This window comes from Trichosurus vulpecula, chromosome 6 (assembly GCF_011100635.1).
Source record: "Trichosurus vulpecula isolate mTriVul1 chromosome 6, mTriVul1.pri, whole genome shotgun sequence".
In the NCBI taxonomy this organism is placed as follows: Eukaryota; Metazoa; Chordata; class Mammalia; order Diprotodontia; family Phalangeridae; genus Trichosurus; species Trichosurus vulpecula.
The window spans coordinates 281,575,528-281,591,079 of record NC_050578.1 but is presented as its reverse complement, the minus strand read 5'-3'; the positions used below and the strand labels follow the sequence as shown (position 1 = coordinate 281,591,079).

The 15,552-nt window shown below is 55.0% G+C and overlaps 1 protein-coding gene across 2 annotated transcripts in view; it reads right to left on the bottom strand.

The window, feature by feature from the left end:
• Positions 1 to 14,082, bottom strand: part of CARS1 (cysteinyl-tRNA synthetase 1) — a 53,606-nt gene extending 39,524 nt beyond the window's left edge. The window contains exons 1-2 of one of the 2 annotated variants that reach the window (XM_036764552.1): positions 13,916 to 14,082; positions 5,429 to 5,674 (exon numbers count right to left, since the gene is read on the bottom strand). In XM_036764552.1, coding sequence (XP_036620447.1) covers positions 5,429 to 5,674; positions 13,916 to 13,943 — 274 coding nt within the window. In that variant the 5' untranslated portion in view covers positions 13,944 to 14,082. The remainder of the gene's footprint in view (positions 1 to 5,428; positions 5,675 to 13,915) is intronic. The other variant, XM_036764553.1, reaches the window with a different exon arrangement.
• Positions 14,083 to 15,552: the final 1,470 nt, after the last annotated feature.

Genomic DNA, 15,552 nt, shown 5'->3' with positions numbered 1-15,552 from the left:
GCCTGCAATCCTGGGAGGCAAAGGGCTTGCCAGGGTCAGAGGCAGAGACTGAGGGTTGAAGGGGCCTTAGACACCACCTCGTCCACTCCGGTCCACTTAGGGATGGAGGTCAGGGCCCGAAGAGACTCAGCCAGGCCCACACCTCTTACTCTTTTCACCGGAGTCAGAGGCTGGACTCTTGACCCAGAGGCTAGGCCCCTGGCCTCTTGATCTGACTTCACAGAAGCACAGGTATAAAAGGAAGCTGTTTTAAAAACTGTGTCGCATGAAACAGAATCAGAAAGACTGAGCAGAGACTAGGCAAAGGGGCCAAGTTCCTTCCACTGCGTGTTCTGGATTCCACAAACAATGCAATGAAGACACTCATGTGTGGCTTTGGGCAGACACTCCCTTCAATAGCCAGTCTTCAATAGTGCCCTCCTTCTCTGGCCCAAGTTCATGACCCCTGCTTCCCCTCCCCTTTCAAACCAGACCCAATGACCACCACCAAGAATCCCTCCAGTAAGGCTGGCTGGGGCAGGACTGAGCACTTAGAACCTAGTAAGGACCCCAGGGGAAAAGAATTCCAACAGCTAAAGCCCTGCACCCAAGAGCCACAATCCTCACCCCACTCTCTTCTCCTGGACCGCTTTACAATGTCACAGTCCTGAGGGCAGCAGACTCCCCACCTACATTTCTGTGTCCCTCCTTTGATCCTCCCGACAGCCCTGGAGGCAGGTGCTCTCACCTCCCCTCATTTCCAAGGACTGGGGGCTACCACTACTAGCGTCAGAGGCGGCCTTCAGACCTAGGTCTCTCTGGCCTCCCCCATCCAGCCTGCAGGGCAGCCTGAACTGTCACCTTTATGTGGTCAGTCACTGGTGACTCAGAACTCTCCCCAGAGAGTGGACTCACCGTGCCCAAATCCCTGCTCTGGCTCAGCTGGTGACCGACTGACCAGCTGATGGATGAAGAGGCCCTGGCAACTCTCAGTTTCTTTCTCCCTGTCTGGCACATTCTTCACTCCTACCTCCCTGCTTTCTGAGTCTGAAATCTTTGATTGGTTTTCTTCATCCCTCCCCACATTTTCAGGTCTGCTATGTAGTGAGCAGACCCTTGAGTGACCCACACTACCAGAATGGTCACTGTGGGACCCTGGGCTTCAGAGATGCCCAGGACACAGGTCTGGCCCTGTGGCGCCTGGGGGAACAATACACACAAACAGGAGCCAGGGCCGCCACTAGGGGAAGGAAAACGACCAACTGTGTACCCCAGGGAGACAGAAGATCACAGAATGGGCCCGGTCGAGGCACGAGGAGTCCTGGGAAAAGGCCGAAAGCAGACTATTGACTAGTGACCAACTTAACCCAGGCTGGAAAGGGCCAGGCTCCACTCTTCAGCAAGGATGAACTATGTCTGGCTCCCCCAGCTCCTGTTCTGACTAGGCTCTTTGACAGGAGACCAGGGGAATACCGCACAGATGCTTTACCAGGACAAGTCTAGGGCAGAAGTGAAGCCACTCTGGGCTACAGCACAATGACAGGGATTCAAAAGTGGCCTGGATGCTAACAGTCATTAGGTATTCCACATGAAGTCTCCAGGGTGGGGCCCCAGGGCTCGTACCTGACCCAGGGAGGGGGATAAAGGCTTGGACTGCAAAGGGTTGGGAAAGAGGACTATAGTTGTTCGTTCTCAGAGAGGTCCAGAATGACATCACCATGCCAGATTCCAGCAATCGTGCCTCTGACTGGGGCTGATCAGACCAATACGAGCTCCGAAAGCTCTACCACAGGCCGGGCACAAATAGTCCGTGTGAACATCTGGGGAGGATTCTCCAAACTCGTGCATCTTGCGTTTCCTTTGAGCTGTTTCAATTATGCTTTGCATAGAGCATAGAGCCTTCTCTGATGTGGGCACGCCATGCTGGGCGGTCCTGTGCCAACGTCTCCCACATCACACGATCGATTCCAAAGTTCTTCAGAGAGACCTTGAGAGTGTCCTTGTATCGCTTCTTCTGACCACCATGTGAACCCTTGCCCTCTGGGAGTTTTCCATAAAATGGTCTTTTTGGCAAGCATGCATTTGGCATTCAAACAACTGTGGCCAGCCCATCGCAGTTGCGCTCTCTGAAGCAGAGTTTGAATGCTTGGCAGTTCAGCTCAAGAAAGGACCTCGGTGTCTGGCAGGTGATTGTCCTGCTGGGCGATCTTCAGAATCTTCCCAAGATGTTTCAAATGGGAGCGATTCAGTGTCCTGGCACGGCCCTGGCAGACTGTCCAGGTTTCACACAGCAGTGAGGTCAGCACCACGGCTCTGTAGACCTTCAGTCTGGTAGTCAGCCTTATACCTCTTCTCTCCCACACTTTCCTTTGAAGCCTCCCAAACACTGAGCTAGCTCTGGACTAACATAGTGACTGGCAGCTTCAGGATCCAAAATGCCTGACGGGCTCAAGAGAACAATGGGTTGAACTGAATAAGTGGAGATTTAAGAAGGATAAATACAAAGTCTTACGCTTAGGTTAAGAAAAATCCATTTTACAAGTACAAGATACAAGGAGGAAGTAATTGGTCTGGAAGAAATCTGGGGGTCCGGGTGGGCCTCAAGTTCACTAGGCATCAACCATGTGATATGGCAGCCCCCCAAAGTGAACCTTGACCTCGGAACTTCCAGGAATAAGGTGGCGAGAGACGCGGTCTTCTGCCCCCATCAGGTCCCAACTAGAGCATGGAGTTCAATTCTGAGAGCATTTTAGAAATTCAATTTAAATCAACATTTATTAAGCACCTATGATATGCAAACCAGTGAGGCAGCTGGAAGATGGGGGTATGAAGAGTAGGACTGAGGAAGCAGGGGGACCACGTGTGAAGAACAGGACAACTTCCTCCAGGTTGCAGAGCACAGAGGACAAACTATCTCCTTCCTCCCAGCAACACTGCCAGACAAAGGGAAGATTTATCTTGGCAGGGGAGTGAGAAGTAAATGATTGGGACACAAAGACAAAGACCCCCGACTTCAATCAATCCGTATAAAAACCCATAGGTTTAGCAGGTGAGGGAACAGAAGTCAGAGGGCCAGCACACAAGGTGAGATCGAGCTCCTCCCCCACCCCCCACTAGATGAAGAGTCTAAGGTTCAGAGTGGCTCAGAGAGCTGCCCTCGGTAACACCAGAGGAGTCTCAGTGACAGGGCTGTGAAGGAAGGGTTCTTGGGGCACAGGGATGTTCTGGGTTCCACACTTGGTGCTTTGGCTTCTATATTTGCAGACCCAGGCCTGGGTACAAAGTTTGGCACATAGGACAGACTTTCATTCCTTGGCCACATTTTTTTAGACCAACAGGTGGAAGGGTCCAGAGGATGATGATGATGCAGAAAGGAGAGGAGAAGAAGGGCCGATGGTGTGTGCGCGAGGTGGGGATGGGGAGAAGCTAGCCAGGGAACCTCTTCCTTCCTCCCCCTCCTCAGGAGCTGTAGTGGATTCCCAGGGAACATTATCATGCTACCGGAACCTGATGGGAATGTTGGGGCTCTCAGGATTCAAATTAAGTTCTATTCGATAGCTTGAAGAAACACGCACAGAGCATGCCGACCACCCACTTCCTAGCTCTCTGCCCACCTGGCCTGACAGAACCTTGTGCTTAGCCCAGAACTGTGCCAGGCGTTCTACGTAACCAGTGGGAACCTCGCACACTCAGCCTATCCCTGAGGCCTTCGTGGGGGCCTCAAACCTAAGGCCAGGTGACAAGGAATCACAGGAGGGAGTGGGTCAGGGCCCAGAGGAGTTCTGACCTAGGCAATATCTTGGGCATGTGCATGCCCCAGGAGTTGGTATAGGCCTCAGAAGACTCCAGGTCTCCTCTAGAAAATGAACTCCCCCTTTCACGTTTCAAAAAGGATTTCCGAGAGCTTGCTTGGGGGCAGGTGGCCCGCTGGGCAGAGTCAGACACATCTGAAGAAGCCAGAGGCTGCCAGGCCCTGGTCCCTCTTCCCAGGGCTCCTTGCGGCTGTGAACGCTCAACTAAAACCGAGGCCCGGGCCCCAGACAGAACCTGTACCCCCAACTCGACCAACGTTAACCATCTTATTAACTCTCGGAGTGGCCTCATTTAATTGGTTCAATGCTCTCTGTAATTACAGGGACTTTCATGCCAAGCCCTACCCTAATGCCAGGCCACCTCACTCTCTCCCCTGGGAGATGACAAGGCCAGTGTCTCTTAACTCTTAAGATGAAAGATGCTTGCTGACAGCTAGGCCTCATTAGACAACAGGCTAGCCACGCAGGGCTCATGATGCTCAAAGCCACCTGCCGTGCCCTGGGGGAGGCGTGCCCCATCTCAATCTGCTGTCGTGTGGCCAGACTCCTGTGTGCTGGGGGGCAAGGGAGGGGGCCGATGAGCGGAGACCCACATAGAGACGTCTCAACAGCTAAGCCTGGGTCCCAAGGAGTCATGAGGAATATGTAGACAAGATGGGGCCAGCCACCAAGGAAACAGTGATGACAAACCAGGAAGCGGGTCGTGGTCAACACGGATGAGTCAAGGAAGGGAGAGGCACAGGATGAGCTCATCTCAAACATCCTGGCGAGGCCCCATGGTGCCGGCCACTAGCCGCTTTCTCCTCCAGGTACCCGACTCACAGAGGCTTTCCAGTGTGTGTACCCACAAACATAGCCAGACACACAATGAAACCAAAGGCCACCGAGCCAGACTGTGCAGGGCAGGCAGAATGCAACCTCAGAGCCACCTTGGCTAACCCTTTCCCCCTAAGGAAACCAAGGCCCACAGACATAGCCAGAGAGTGACGTGGCTCACTCCCCCCACCTTCCATCAGAAGAAGCTGATAATCAGTTAGGGATTTTTTTGGGGGGGGTCCCAACCTCCTAAGCCTTACACAGTCTCAAACACCTGCCACACTGTGAGACCCTGGGCTGGGCAGTAAGATCGAATGACAGCCAAGTTCCACATGCAAACAGCAGCATCAGCAAACGGAGCGGTCCCCCCGGCTCTCCAGCTTGGCCACCCTCCATGGCCCCCCAAACAGGGATGAGGTGCCAGGCTTGCCCCTGTGTTAGAGACACGGGGTCATGGTTGTGGATGCTAGATGCTGAGGGCAGGATCTGGCCAGCGCCCATGGCGACCCAAAGCACTGTCTTGGTGCTCACCATCATGCCACGGTAGCCGTACAGGGCCGCTCCTTCCCAGCAGCAGCTGGGTGGGCCCGTGAGTGCGTGGGAGTCTCAGGTCCATATCCAAGGGGACTTTGGCTCTGGGCGATGCAAAGCAAACACATCACTGGTATTGACTGCCCAGGCCTCCCAGAAATGGCCCCATGCCCCTCGGGTGCTGGGCACACAGACACAAACAGAGAAGGATCAAAGTTAGCCTTGCACAGGACTGGCTGAGTGGCTGAGGAGCTGAGCCTGTCGGCCTCCCCTCGCACAGTGTTACTCACTTGTTTGGATTCTATAAGGCTCCTGCATGCCAGGGCTCCCGCCAGACAGGGCGTGGATGTGCCTGAACCACCGGGCCACGTGGAAATGCTGGTCCCCGGGTGGGCCTGTAAACTGCCTGAACGCTTCCACATCTGCCTGGGAGAAGGTGTGGCCCTGGAGGTAACTACGGGTGCTGAGGTACTCATTCAAAGCCTTCACCCTGGCCTCCTCTTCACTAATGCTCAGAATAAAACTGTAGCCAGGAGCTGTGAAAACAGAGGGACAAGACATCAGTCAGGAATGTGTGGCCAGCAAGCCACAATCGGCTCAAAAAGGAGCTAAGGGGGCACAGCCTGGCCTTGGCCCAAAGGCAGAGCTGTTGAAGGCCTTCGGTGTGGGGAGAACCACATCTCTGCCTCAGGCTCTCCCAGAAAAGCTGCCCTCTGCCATTCTGGACCTTCTACTTCCCCTGTGAGCCCACCCGAGATTGCCAAAAGGAATTCCCAGATGTTTAGGGCCCCACCTGGCAACAAGCGATGGGAAGTCCAGCACAAGCTCCAGAAGAGCCAACATTCTACTCACTTCAGACTGTCCTGCCTCCTGATCCCCCCCTCCCCAGCTCATCATCGCCCTCCCTCACTCTCTCTAGGCCTCCCCATCAGGCACCAGCTCCCTGGCCAGGCCCCCAGACCTTCACCTTGACTCCGAAAAGCTTAAAGGATCTCAGGTGGGAGAACACCCGTGAGAACCTTCTGTCCAAGTCCTTCCTTGGACAGGTGAGGAGGCAGAGGGATGAATGACCCGGCCAAGGGCATGTGGATAGGAAGGAGTGTGTGCTGGGACTAACCCGGGGGGGACTCAAAGCCCACACCTCCCTCCAGGACATGTCACTGCCTTCCTCCTCTCCTCTGAGAGTGCATGACTAACTTCAGCAAAAGGAAAATCCCAACTTAAAAGCGGCCTTCAAGAAATAATGCGCAGAAATATTCTTTCCAACACTATGATTTTTAAGGCTAGTGAGAATTTCCATGGTAGTTTATACAAGTAAAGCAAGCCTGCCCTTCCTCTCTCCTTCCTTCTTTCCTCCCTCTCTCTGTCTCTGTGTTATGTGTCTCTCTGCCCCCTTCCCTCCTTGTACTTATTGAGAGCTCATTAAGGGCACAGCAGGGAGCTAAGTTCTGCAGGAGACACCTGAGATGAAGCCCCAGCTGCCTCTCAGAAGATACTGAGTCTCACTGGGTTACCCAGCCCTTGATTCTGGCATTCCTGTACAGGTGTATGTCCACATTGAAGAGAATTTCCCCCTCGAACACCCATGCATTTTGTGCTGAAGATGGCCCTCGTGTCCCTGGTGAAGGAGAAGTCTCTGGCTGCCAGTCCCAGAGCTAGGAGGCTCACAGCTGGTCCCAAAACAAGCTCCTTTGGGACGGGCACGAAGATGTCACTGACTCGTGTGAAACAGCTCCCAAGCCCAGGGCACATGGGGGTGGAGGGTGCTTTGGCGCAGGCTCCTTAGGCCAACAGGACTATTTTTATCCTCACAACCACGGAACTTGCTTTGGCCTCAACACGCCATCCACACACGTATAAGCTTGATCTGTGTGACGATGAGTCAAAAGCAATAGTTTGGCTGCATTTCAGAATGAACAAGGGCCAGAGTTCACAGCGCTTTACCTACATTCTCCCGAGTCTCATTTCACAGACTGGAGGCCAAGAACTGATGAGCCCACGGTCATGGCCAGGCTCCAGTCACCTGATTTACACCCAAAGGCCCCACAGGCACGCCAGTGAATGGTGCACCAGCAGATGGAAGTCAGAGCAAAAAGAACCCGCAGGCCACAATGCCAATGATGCCCCAGACGACCATGGGCTAAAACAGCTTTTTGGCAAGAAACCTGCCAGAGTCACAAAAGCAAGGAACCCCCAACACAAGACAAGACGCTGCTTGGGTTAGAAAAGCGCATTTAGGGTTAGGGTCCATTTGACTTTAATCTGCCTGACTAAAGAGCGCTTCTCAAGCAGCACTCAGGCTGTCCCTCACAGGAAGAGCCAGGCCTGCCCTCTGGGAGGGCACAGGGAGGCCCCCCAGCGCACACACAGTCAGGCGTTTCCTTTCCTTATGTTTCTAGCCATGAAAGCATACCCGTTCCAAATGCTGAATCGCTGGACAGTGTCAAGGACCAGCTTCCTTCAGCTAAATTCCTACCTTCCATGGGAAGTCTTTCCTGACCCCCCTCTGTCTATATGTCTCCCTCATTAGACTAGAAGCTCCTGGAGAGCTGGGGCTGTCTCCTGCCTTTCTTTGTAGCTGAAGCACTTAGCACAACACCTGGCACATATAGGTACAGATGCTGAGGAAGCAGGGCCTGTAACACCCGCCATTTATGGAAGGCACATAGTAGGTGCGGATGCTGAGGAAGCAGGGCCTGCAACACCTGCCATTTGTGGAAGGCACATAGTAGGTGTGGATGCTGAGGAAGCAGGGCCTATAACACCCGCCATTTATGGAAGGCACATAGTAGGTGCGGATGCTGAGGAAGCAGGGCCTGCAACACCCGCCACTTGTGGATGCTAGGGGTGGCTTTTTCTCTTTGGAGACGAGCTGGTGCAGGCACATGGCAGCCTTGAGGACCCTGCTCTTCTGAGGGCTTTGGGCCTTCGTATCTCTAAGGATATGAAGGGAGTTAGTTGAGGTGGGAGTGACTTGCCTGGCCTAGGTGACCACCAACACCAATGTTGACCCATATCCATGAATGGGAGGTGAGACAGCCCCTGGCAGCTGCTGAAGTCAAGTCAAGTCACTAAGCACTTATTAAGCACCTACTATGTCCCTGGCTCTCCCTCAGGGCGGTCAATGGGGACGACCAGCCTCTTCTCCAGGGATGCTGCTTCCCAGAGCAGTGGCCATGAGGCCTAGACCTATGAGTGCCCACCAGCATGGATGACATTTTCCCAACAAGGGGATCTGAACTGTCACCAAACACGACAAAGAAAAATAAAAGCCTGGTGTGCCCCTGGCACAATCCATGGCAGACACAGCGTATCTGATAAAGTAAGAGCCAAACCCCGGACTCCTAACGCCACTGAGTCTCCAGGCCAGAAAGGAACTTAGATACTCTCTGGACCAAGCCCATTACTGGACTGAGGGAAGAATGCAGAGAAGCAACTTACTCAGGGTTCAGAGATACCTGAGGGGAGCCCGACCAAACTATCATTGTGATTTAGAAAGGGCCTGGGGGACAGGGGAGGGGTGGGGAAGCAGGGATCCTTAAGCTGCAAATAACCACTTCCTGGGTAGTATTTCTCACACTAATGCTCTGGCAAAGTGCCTTTAAGATGAGGATCTCAAAGCACTTACAACTTGGTGCATGACAAGAAGAATCTTCATTTCTAATAAGAGGAACAAGAAAGTGATTGCCGGGTCAAGCTGCAGGCCCCTACCAAAAGGAGGTTCCTTCCAGGGCAATCCAATGGGCGTTAATTGCTGTGTGTATGTGAAGCCTTGTATAGGATGTGAGAGATACAGAGACAACCTGAAAAATAGGGCCTGTCCTGAACAGGCTTACATTCTACATTAGGGGGACATGAGATAGCAACAGAGAAGTAAACACCAAAGTGTGAGGGGGTAACGGCCCAGTACCCGGCCCAGCGCCCTGAGTCGAGGCCTGCTGAGTGACTGGAGGGATTGTTCCAAGGCAGGTGCCCCTGAGCTGAGGATTCCCAGAGCTTGAGGGGAGGAGGGGAGAGAGCATTCCAGGTCTGGGGCCAGACGAAAGCAGTGGTTCGAGGAAGGGAGACAAGCCAGTTTGGCTGACATACAGAATCCACGAATTAGAGAAATGGATAGGGAGCCGTGGATCTCCTTCCAAGCTGTGATACCATCAGCACAATAGAATAGCAGCATTCGGGCCCTGTGCCATGGAGGGCCAGGAGAACATAGCCCCCCACCTACGAGATGACAGAGCCATCAGTGAGCACCGGGGGAGGAGAGCCGAGCCCAACAGATAGGAAAGAAATGTGGCTTCCACATGCCGGTCACAGCCGACCCTGATTGAGAGCATGGTCAAACTGAATGGCAGCCTGATGGGCAGTGCCACCCCGATGGTGTGCCCCAGCACAGCACAGTCTCACCAAGCAGCCTGGCCCAGGAATGCTTGTTTGCTCCCAAAGAGGAACCTGGGTTTTGCAACAAGCCTTGGGGTGCTTCTGTCCTCCTGTAAAATGCACAGCCGTGACTCACCACAGTGCCAAAGGAAGACCCATTGGAGGCTGGGGTCTCCCCCACTTCTCAACCTTGCTCTGGGAGGACTTTCCTGGTTGGACTTCTTAGTGGCACCCACAGAATGAGCCTACCTTAACACAAGCTTTCTGGGCCCACTGGGAAAGCTAATTGGCTCCTGGTTAAAGGGCTGCCCAGAGAAGGGAAAAGAAGGAACGTGTCCCTTTGGTCAGCTCCTCCTGGAGAGGTTGCTAAAGGGGCCAGGCCTCCCCCCCCCCACCAGCTGCCGAAAGGCTTCCCTCCTTCCCAGAGGCCACTTAGCGCCATCCTGGTGGCCAAGGGCCTCTGGGAATTCCAGCCCAGACACCGGTACAAGTGACAAGTGACAAGTGACAATGGCTGGCAGTCACCTGGGCCCATGGGCCACTCTCAGCTTGCAAAGAAATGCAAAAGCCTCATGGAAATAGAAGGGAACCAACTAACTTCTGATGACCCGAGTGCAGTATTCCAGCAAACCCGGATGGGCTGCTTTTCCTGAGTCCTGCATGGCCAGGAGCGTTCAATTCCTTCTCCTTCCTCCCTTTTCTCCCACCCCCCCTCCCCGTTTCCCCGTTTCTCCTCTTTCTTTTCCCATTTTCTTCCTCCTTTCTTCCCCCTTTCTCTTCCTTCCCCCTTCTCCTCCTCCTCTTCCTTCTCTTCCTTTCTCTTCCTTCCTCCCCTTCTCCTCCTCTTCCTTTCTTCCCCCTTTCTCTTCCTTCCTCCTCCTTCTCCTCCTCTTCCTTCTTCCCCCTTTCTCTTCCTTTCTTCCCCCTTTTTCCTCCCCCTTCTCCTCCTCTTCCTTCTCTTCCTTTCTCTTCCTTCCTCCTCCTTCTCCTCCTCTTCCTTCTTCCCCCTTTCTCTTCCTTACTCCCCCTTCTCCTCCTCCTCTTTTTTCTCTTCCTTTCTCTTCCTTCCTCCCCTCCTCCTCCTCTTCCTTCTTCCCCCTTTCTCTTCCTTTCTTCCCCCTTTTTCCTCCTCCTTCCTCCTCTCCTTCACCCTTTCTCTTCCTTCCTCCCCCTTCTCCTCCTCCTTTTCCTTCTCTTCTTCCTCTTTTCTCCTCCTCCCTCCTCTCCCTTCCTCTCCTCTTCCTCCTCAGGTGTCTAGGCATTGTGCTTCAAGACTGTCATCTTCTATCTTCCCACAAACTGGGTGTGCCCCTTGAGTCCTTACTCTTCATGGACCCCTTCTCTCTACTCACATGTCCACATGTCCACCCCCGAATTAGGGCCTTGTCACCTCACACCAGGACTGCTGCCGTAGCAGCTGGTCTTCCTAAAGCCTAGCCCATCTGTCCATAAACATTTATTAAGTGCCTATTGTGTGCCACAGGCACCTTGCTAAGGGATGAGGATACAAAGACAAAAGCCAGTCCCAGCTCTCAAGGAGCCCCTCCTCTAATAGAGGAAACAGGCAAACAGCTGTACGGGCACTAGAAGGAAGAGGGGCTAGGAAAAGCAATCAGGCTTCACTCTGGCTCAGGAGACTCCAGTATCAAAGAGAAAATCCTCTGTGTGGCTTTTAAAGGGGAAGGGAAGGGAAGGGAATAAACACGTTATGCAGCACTTTACATGTAGGATTTCATCTGATCCTTGAAATAACCTTGTTACCATCCACATCTTACAGATGAGATCATTCCTGAAGACCAGCTCTCACCAGAAAGCCTGGCTCTATGGGTCCCAGGCAGGGGCCAACAGGGTACAGGACTCCGTCCACAGCAGCCTGACCCCTCCCCCCATGTAGGGGCAGCTCAGGTCCTCTTAGACAATCCCTCTGCCTCTGTCCTCTGGTAACCACTTGGCCCTTGGTTCTATGTCTCCCCAGTAACTAACAGGGCTGGGCCCCATTAGCTTCTCCCACGCTGCAAAGAGGACCATTCTCCTCAACTCAGTTCCACCCCAGGCAGGGACCTCTAACTCCAAATAAAGACTTAAGAGTGGGGTGCAGAGAAACCAGGGGAGGCTGAATGATCCAAATGCCCCTCTCCCAATGCCCGCCTGTCAGCAGCCTAAGGCACCAGGAGCTGAGAAAGCCAAGATCACCCTCTTGGCCCGGAAGCTTGGGCTAGGTTATGCCAGTTTCCAGGGCTTCCCTCCATAAAGCTGGGCCAAGGAGGCTTCAGTTAATGAATGGGGAGCCTGAGATGACAGTGCTCATAAAGCCAAGCAAAGGGAGCTTTTACAGGTTACCTGAGGCTCTCCCCTCCCTGGCGGTCCTGTGAGGCCAGACCTGAGGTATGGGCCACATCCTCTGGTTCCCACCCACCTGCCCCTCTAGCCTGCCACTGCGTTCTTCCTGCCCCTCCAGCCTGCCACTGCGTTCTTCCTGCCCCTCCAGCCTGCCACTGCGTTCTTCCTGCCCCTCCAGCCTCCCACTGCGTTCTTCCTGCCCCATGAATCAGGTGGTGGTGCTAGCCAGCTCAGATGCCTCTGGTCTGGCACTCAGGGCCTTGCCCTCCTCCACCCCAGCTAGGCATCCCTGGAATTCCTATTTCACCTCTAACGTCACCTTCTCCAGGAAGCCTGCCCTGAACCTCCCTAGTATGTACAGCCCCAGGATGGGAGCTCCTGACCCAGTATTATTGTCAGAGCTCCCAAGGAGGACAGAGATTTTCCTCTGCCCCCCCGCCTCCTCCCCGCCCAGGGCCCAGGGCTCTGGCACTGGTTGGCTAAATACTGAGGTCAGAATGGAGGCCTCATCTGCCTCCAAGCTGACCTTCTCCTTTGGGAATGAGGAGCTCAGCCCACCTATCCAGACTCCATCCAGGCCATGGGCCTCTGGCTGTTCCAGGCATTCCCCCCAGCTGTCCTCACACCTGGAGTGCACTGACTCCTGCCCTCCCCCCCTTCCTTTCAGTCCCAACTACAATCCCCCCTCCAGAAGGAAGCCTTCCCTCCATCCCTTAGCTCCTCTTCATCCCGTCTGCGGCTTGCTTTGTACAGATTTGCTTCTAGGTCTCCCCCGTTAGACTGTGAGCTCCTAGAGGGCAGGAACCTCCTTCTGCCTCTTCCTGTGTCCCCAGCACAGTGCCCGGCTCATAACAGGAGCTCGATAAATGGTGACTGACTGACTGATTGCTGAGAGCCACCCAGGAGTATGAGGGCTGGAAAGGGCCACTAAGCACAGCCACACCCTTCTGGGGAGACTGAGGCCCAGGAAGAAGGAAAGGAACCCAACTCATCCAGGCTTGCTACATGGCTAGATCTGTGATGTGGATGCATCGGGTGCTCCTCTGGCCACACACACACACCCTCAACGTGGCGGCACTGACCCACTGGCCTTAGGTCGTTGAGAAGGAGCGGGCCCAGGATTCTGCCCAAACTTGGCATTCAGGGGTCCGAGCCCTGACCCCTGACCCCATAGTTGGCTCATTCCTGGCCATGGGGGCAGCCTCTCAGCAGCAGCACTCGGCCAGGCACTACGCTCAAGGGGCTGCCTCCTTCCCCTGCCATCACAGGACTGTAAGAAAACCCAGAAAACTTTGACCCTGCCACCCTCACTTCACAGAAGGACGGGAAGACCGAGGCCGGAGACCAAAGTCACCCTCATGGGTCACCTCCTCTCAGGGCAACCACGGGCGATTTACAACCGGAGGGCACCGGGCGGCTCAATGCCTTCACCGTACAGATGCGGAAACCGAGGCACAAGGAGGGCAGGAGCTCTGAGATACCTAGGGGAGCATCCCTCCTCCGGCATTAAGTCTGTCGGTGCCTGGTGGTCGGGGCGGGGAGGGAAGCAGAGTGCCCCCACCCCTGCCCCAGGATCCCCGGGCTCCCCTCCAGTAAACACCGGTGTCCCCATCTCTGAAATGGGTCTGCCTCCTCACAGGGTGGGGTGATGCTTAAGGATGTGGCACATACCTGTCCGCTCCTTAGAGGGTTGGCGATGCTGGGGGGACCCTGGCGGGGGGACATGCTGCCAGCCTCCCTGCTGAGACCTCCAGGGGCAGGAAAGGGTCTCACTCCCTGATCCTCCCAGGCAGCAGGGGCTCACTCTCTGCCTTCACTCCCACGGCGCCCCAGGGTGACGGGAGGCTCACTTCCCGCCCTCTCTCTGTGATCCCCCAGACTGACGGGAGGCTCACTCCCCGCCCTCCATGCCTCCTGAGACACACATGGGGCTCACTCCGCACTCTCTCTGTGATCCCCCAGACTGATCACTCCCCGCCCTCTCTCTGTGATCCCGCAGACTGACGGGAGGCTCACTCCCCGCCCGGCCGTACCTCGGCCCCCCACCCCCCGGCCCCGCGCACCTTGCTCGCCCCCCGCGGCTCCCGCCATGGCTCGAGCTCTTCTCCGGCCCCCGCTCGCGGCTTCACGTCGGGATCCCCTCGGCCCCTGAGCCTACTGAGCTGATGCAACCCCGGCCCCGGCTCCGGAAGTCCCGCCCCGCCCCGCCAGGGCCGCTTCCGGGACACCCTGCGTTGCCAGGCAACCGCCCGACGCCTCGCGAGGGAGAGAGGATGGGAGGGTGGTGAAATGCCCCGCCGCGAGGCATGGCGGGAATTGTAGTCTTGGTCCCGAGGAAGCCACCAGCACGCCCCGCCCAACCGGGGCCCCAATGGGAAAACCTAGGGAAACTGAGACCTGCCAAAGCTTACTTTGTGGGAAGGGGAAGGAGCACTATCTGTCCCAGGGTCCTGCCTTGCCCTTCACCCTCCAAAATATTAAGGGGAGAAAAAGGACAAAACCAGCCCCGGCCAAAGGACAGCACTGACCAGCGTTATCAATGGACCACCTATCGAGCGCCACCTATCGACTGTGTGACACGGGAGACACTGGCACAGGACCGCTCAGCTTGACGTGCCCGCATCAGAGAAGGTGCCGCGCTCTATGAGCAAAGCAGAAGTGAGGCAGCTCACAGCAAAGGCAGGATGCCCAAATGTTCCCAGGCACCGTTGGTGCCCCAGCCGTGGCAGAGCGTTCTGAGCGGCTGTGGGTCTGATCAGCCAGTCAGACACACTGAAACTGGACTCTAGCGTCCTGAGGTATTTGGGTCCTCTTTGAGAATGCTGTGCTGAGTGTGGAGAAGACAAAGAGGCAAAAGACAGGCCCTGCCCTCAGACTGACGGCAGAGACGCTGCCGCTGCCATGCAAGCACATATACGCAAAGCAGGCGTTTTGTCACTGCTGCTCGATCTCGCTGACCCCAGGCTGGGGTTTTCTTGGCAGAGACACCGAAGGTTTTGCCATTTTCTTCTCCGGCTTATTTTACAGAGATGGAAACTGAGGCAAGCGGGGCAAAGTGACTTGCCCGGGGTCACACAGCTAGTACTCTTTTGAGACCATATTTGAACTCATGAACATGAGTTCCTGATTCCAAGCCCAGTCCATGTAGCTGTGTCCAAGTAAGCTTTAAATCAGATAGATAGGAGATAATTAATAGCTGGAAGGCACTGGAATGAAGAGAGGCAGGCTTCCTGTGGGAGGTGAGATTTTAGCTGGAACTAGAAGAACACCAGGGAAGCCAGGAGGCTGAGATGAGGGAGAGCAGCCTAGGCAGCAGATGGGCCAGGAGAATGCCCAGAGATGGAGAGTCTTGTTAGTGGAACAGCCAGGAGGCCAGTGTATCAAAACCGAAGAGTACATGTTGGAGAGTAAGGTGGAAGAAGCCTGGATAGGATGGAGAGGGCAGGCGACCAAGGATGTCGAAGGCCAAACAGTACTTTTAAATTTGATCAAATCTGTAGTCGATTCAGGAGTCAGCAAGGAATGGTTGGTGTTTACTGAGCTTTAGGAAAATCCCTTCGGTGGCTGAATGGAGCATGGGCTGGAGTGGGGTAGGGGACACCTAAGGCAGAGCGACCCATCAGCAATCACTGCAACAGTCCAGGTGTGAGGTGATGGGGGTCTGCACCGGGGCAGAGTCAGAGGAAGGAAGGGGTCATGT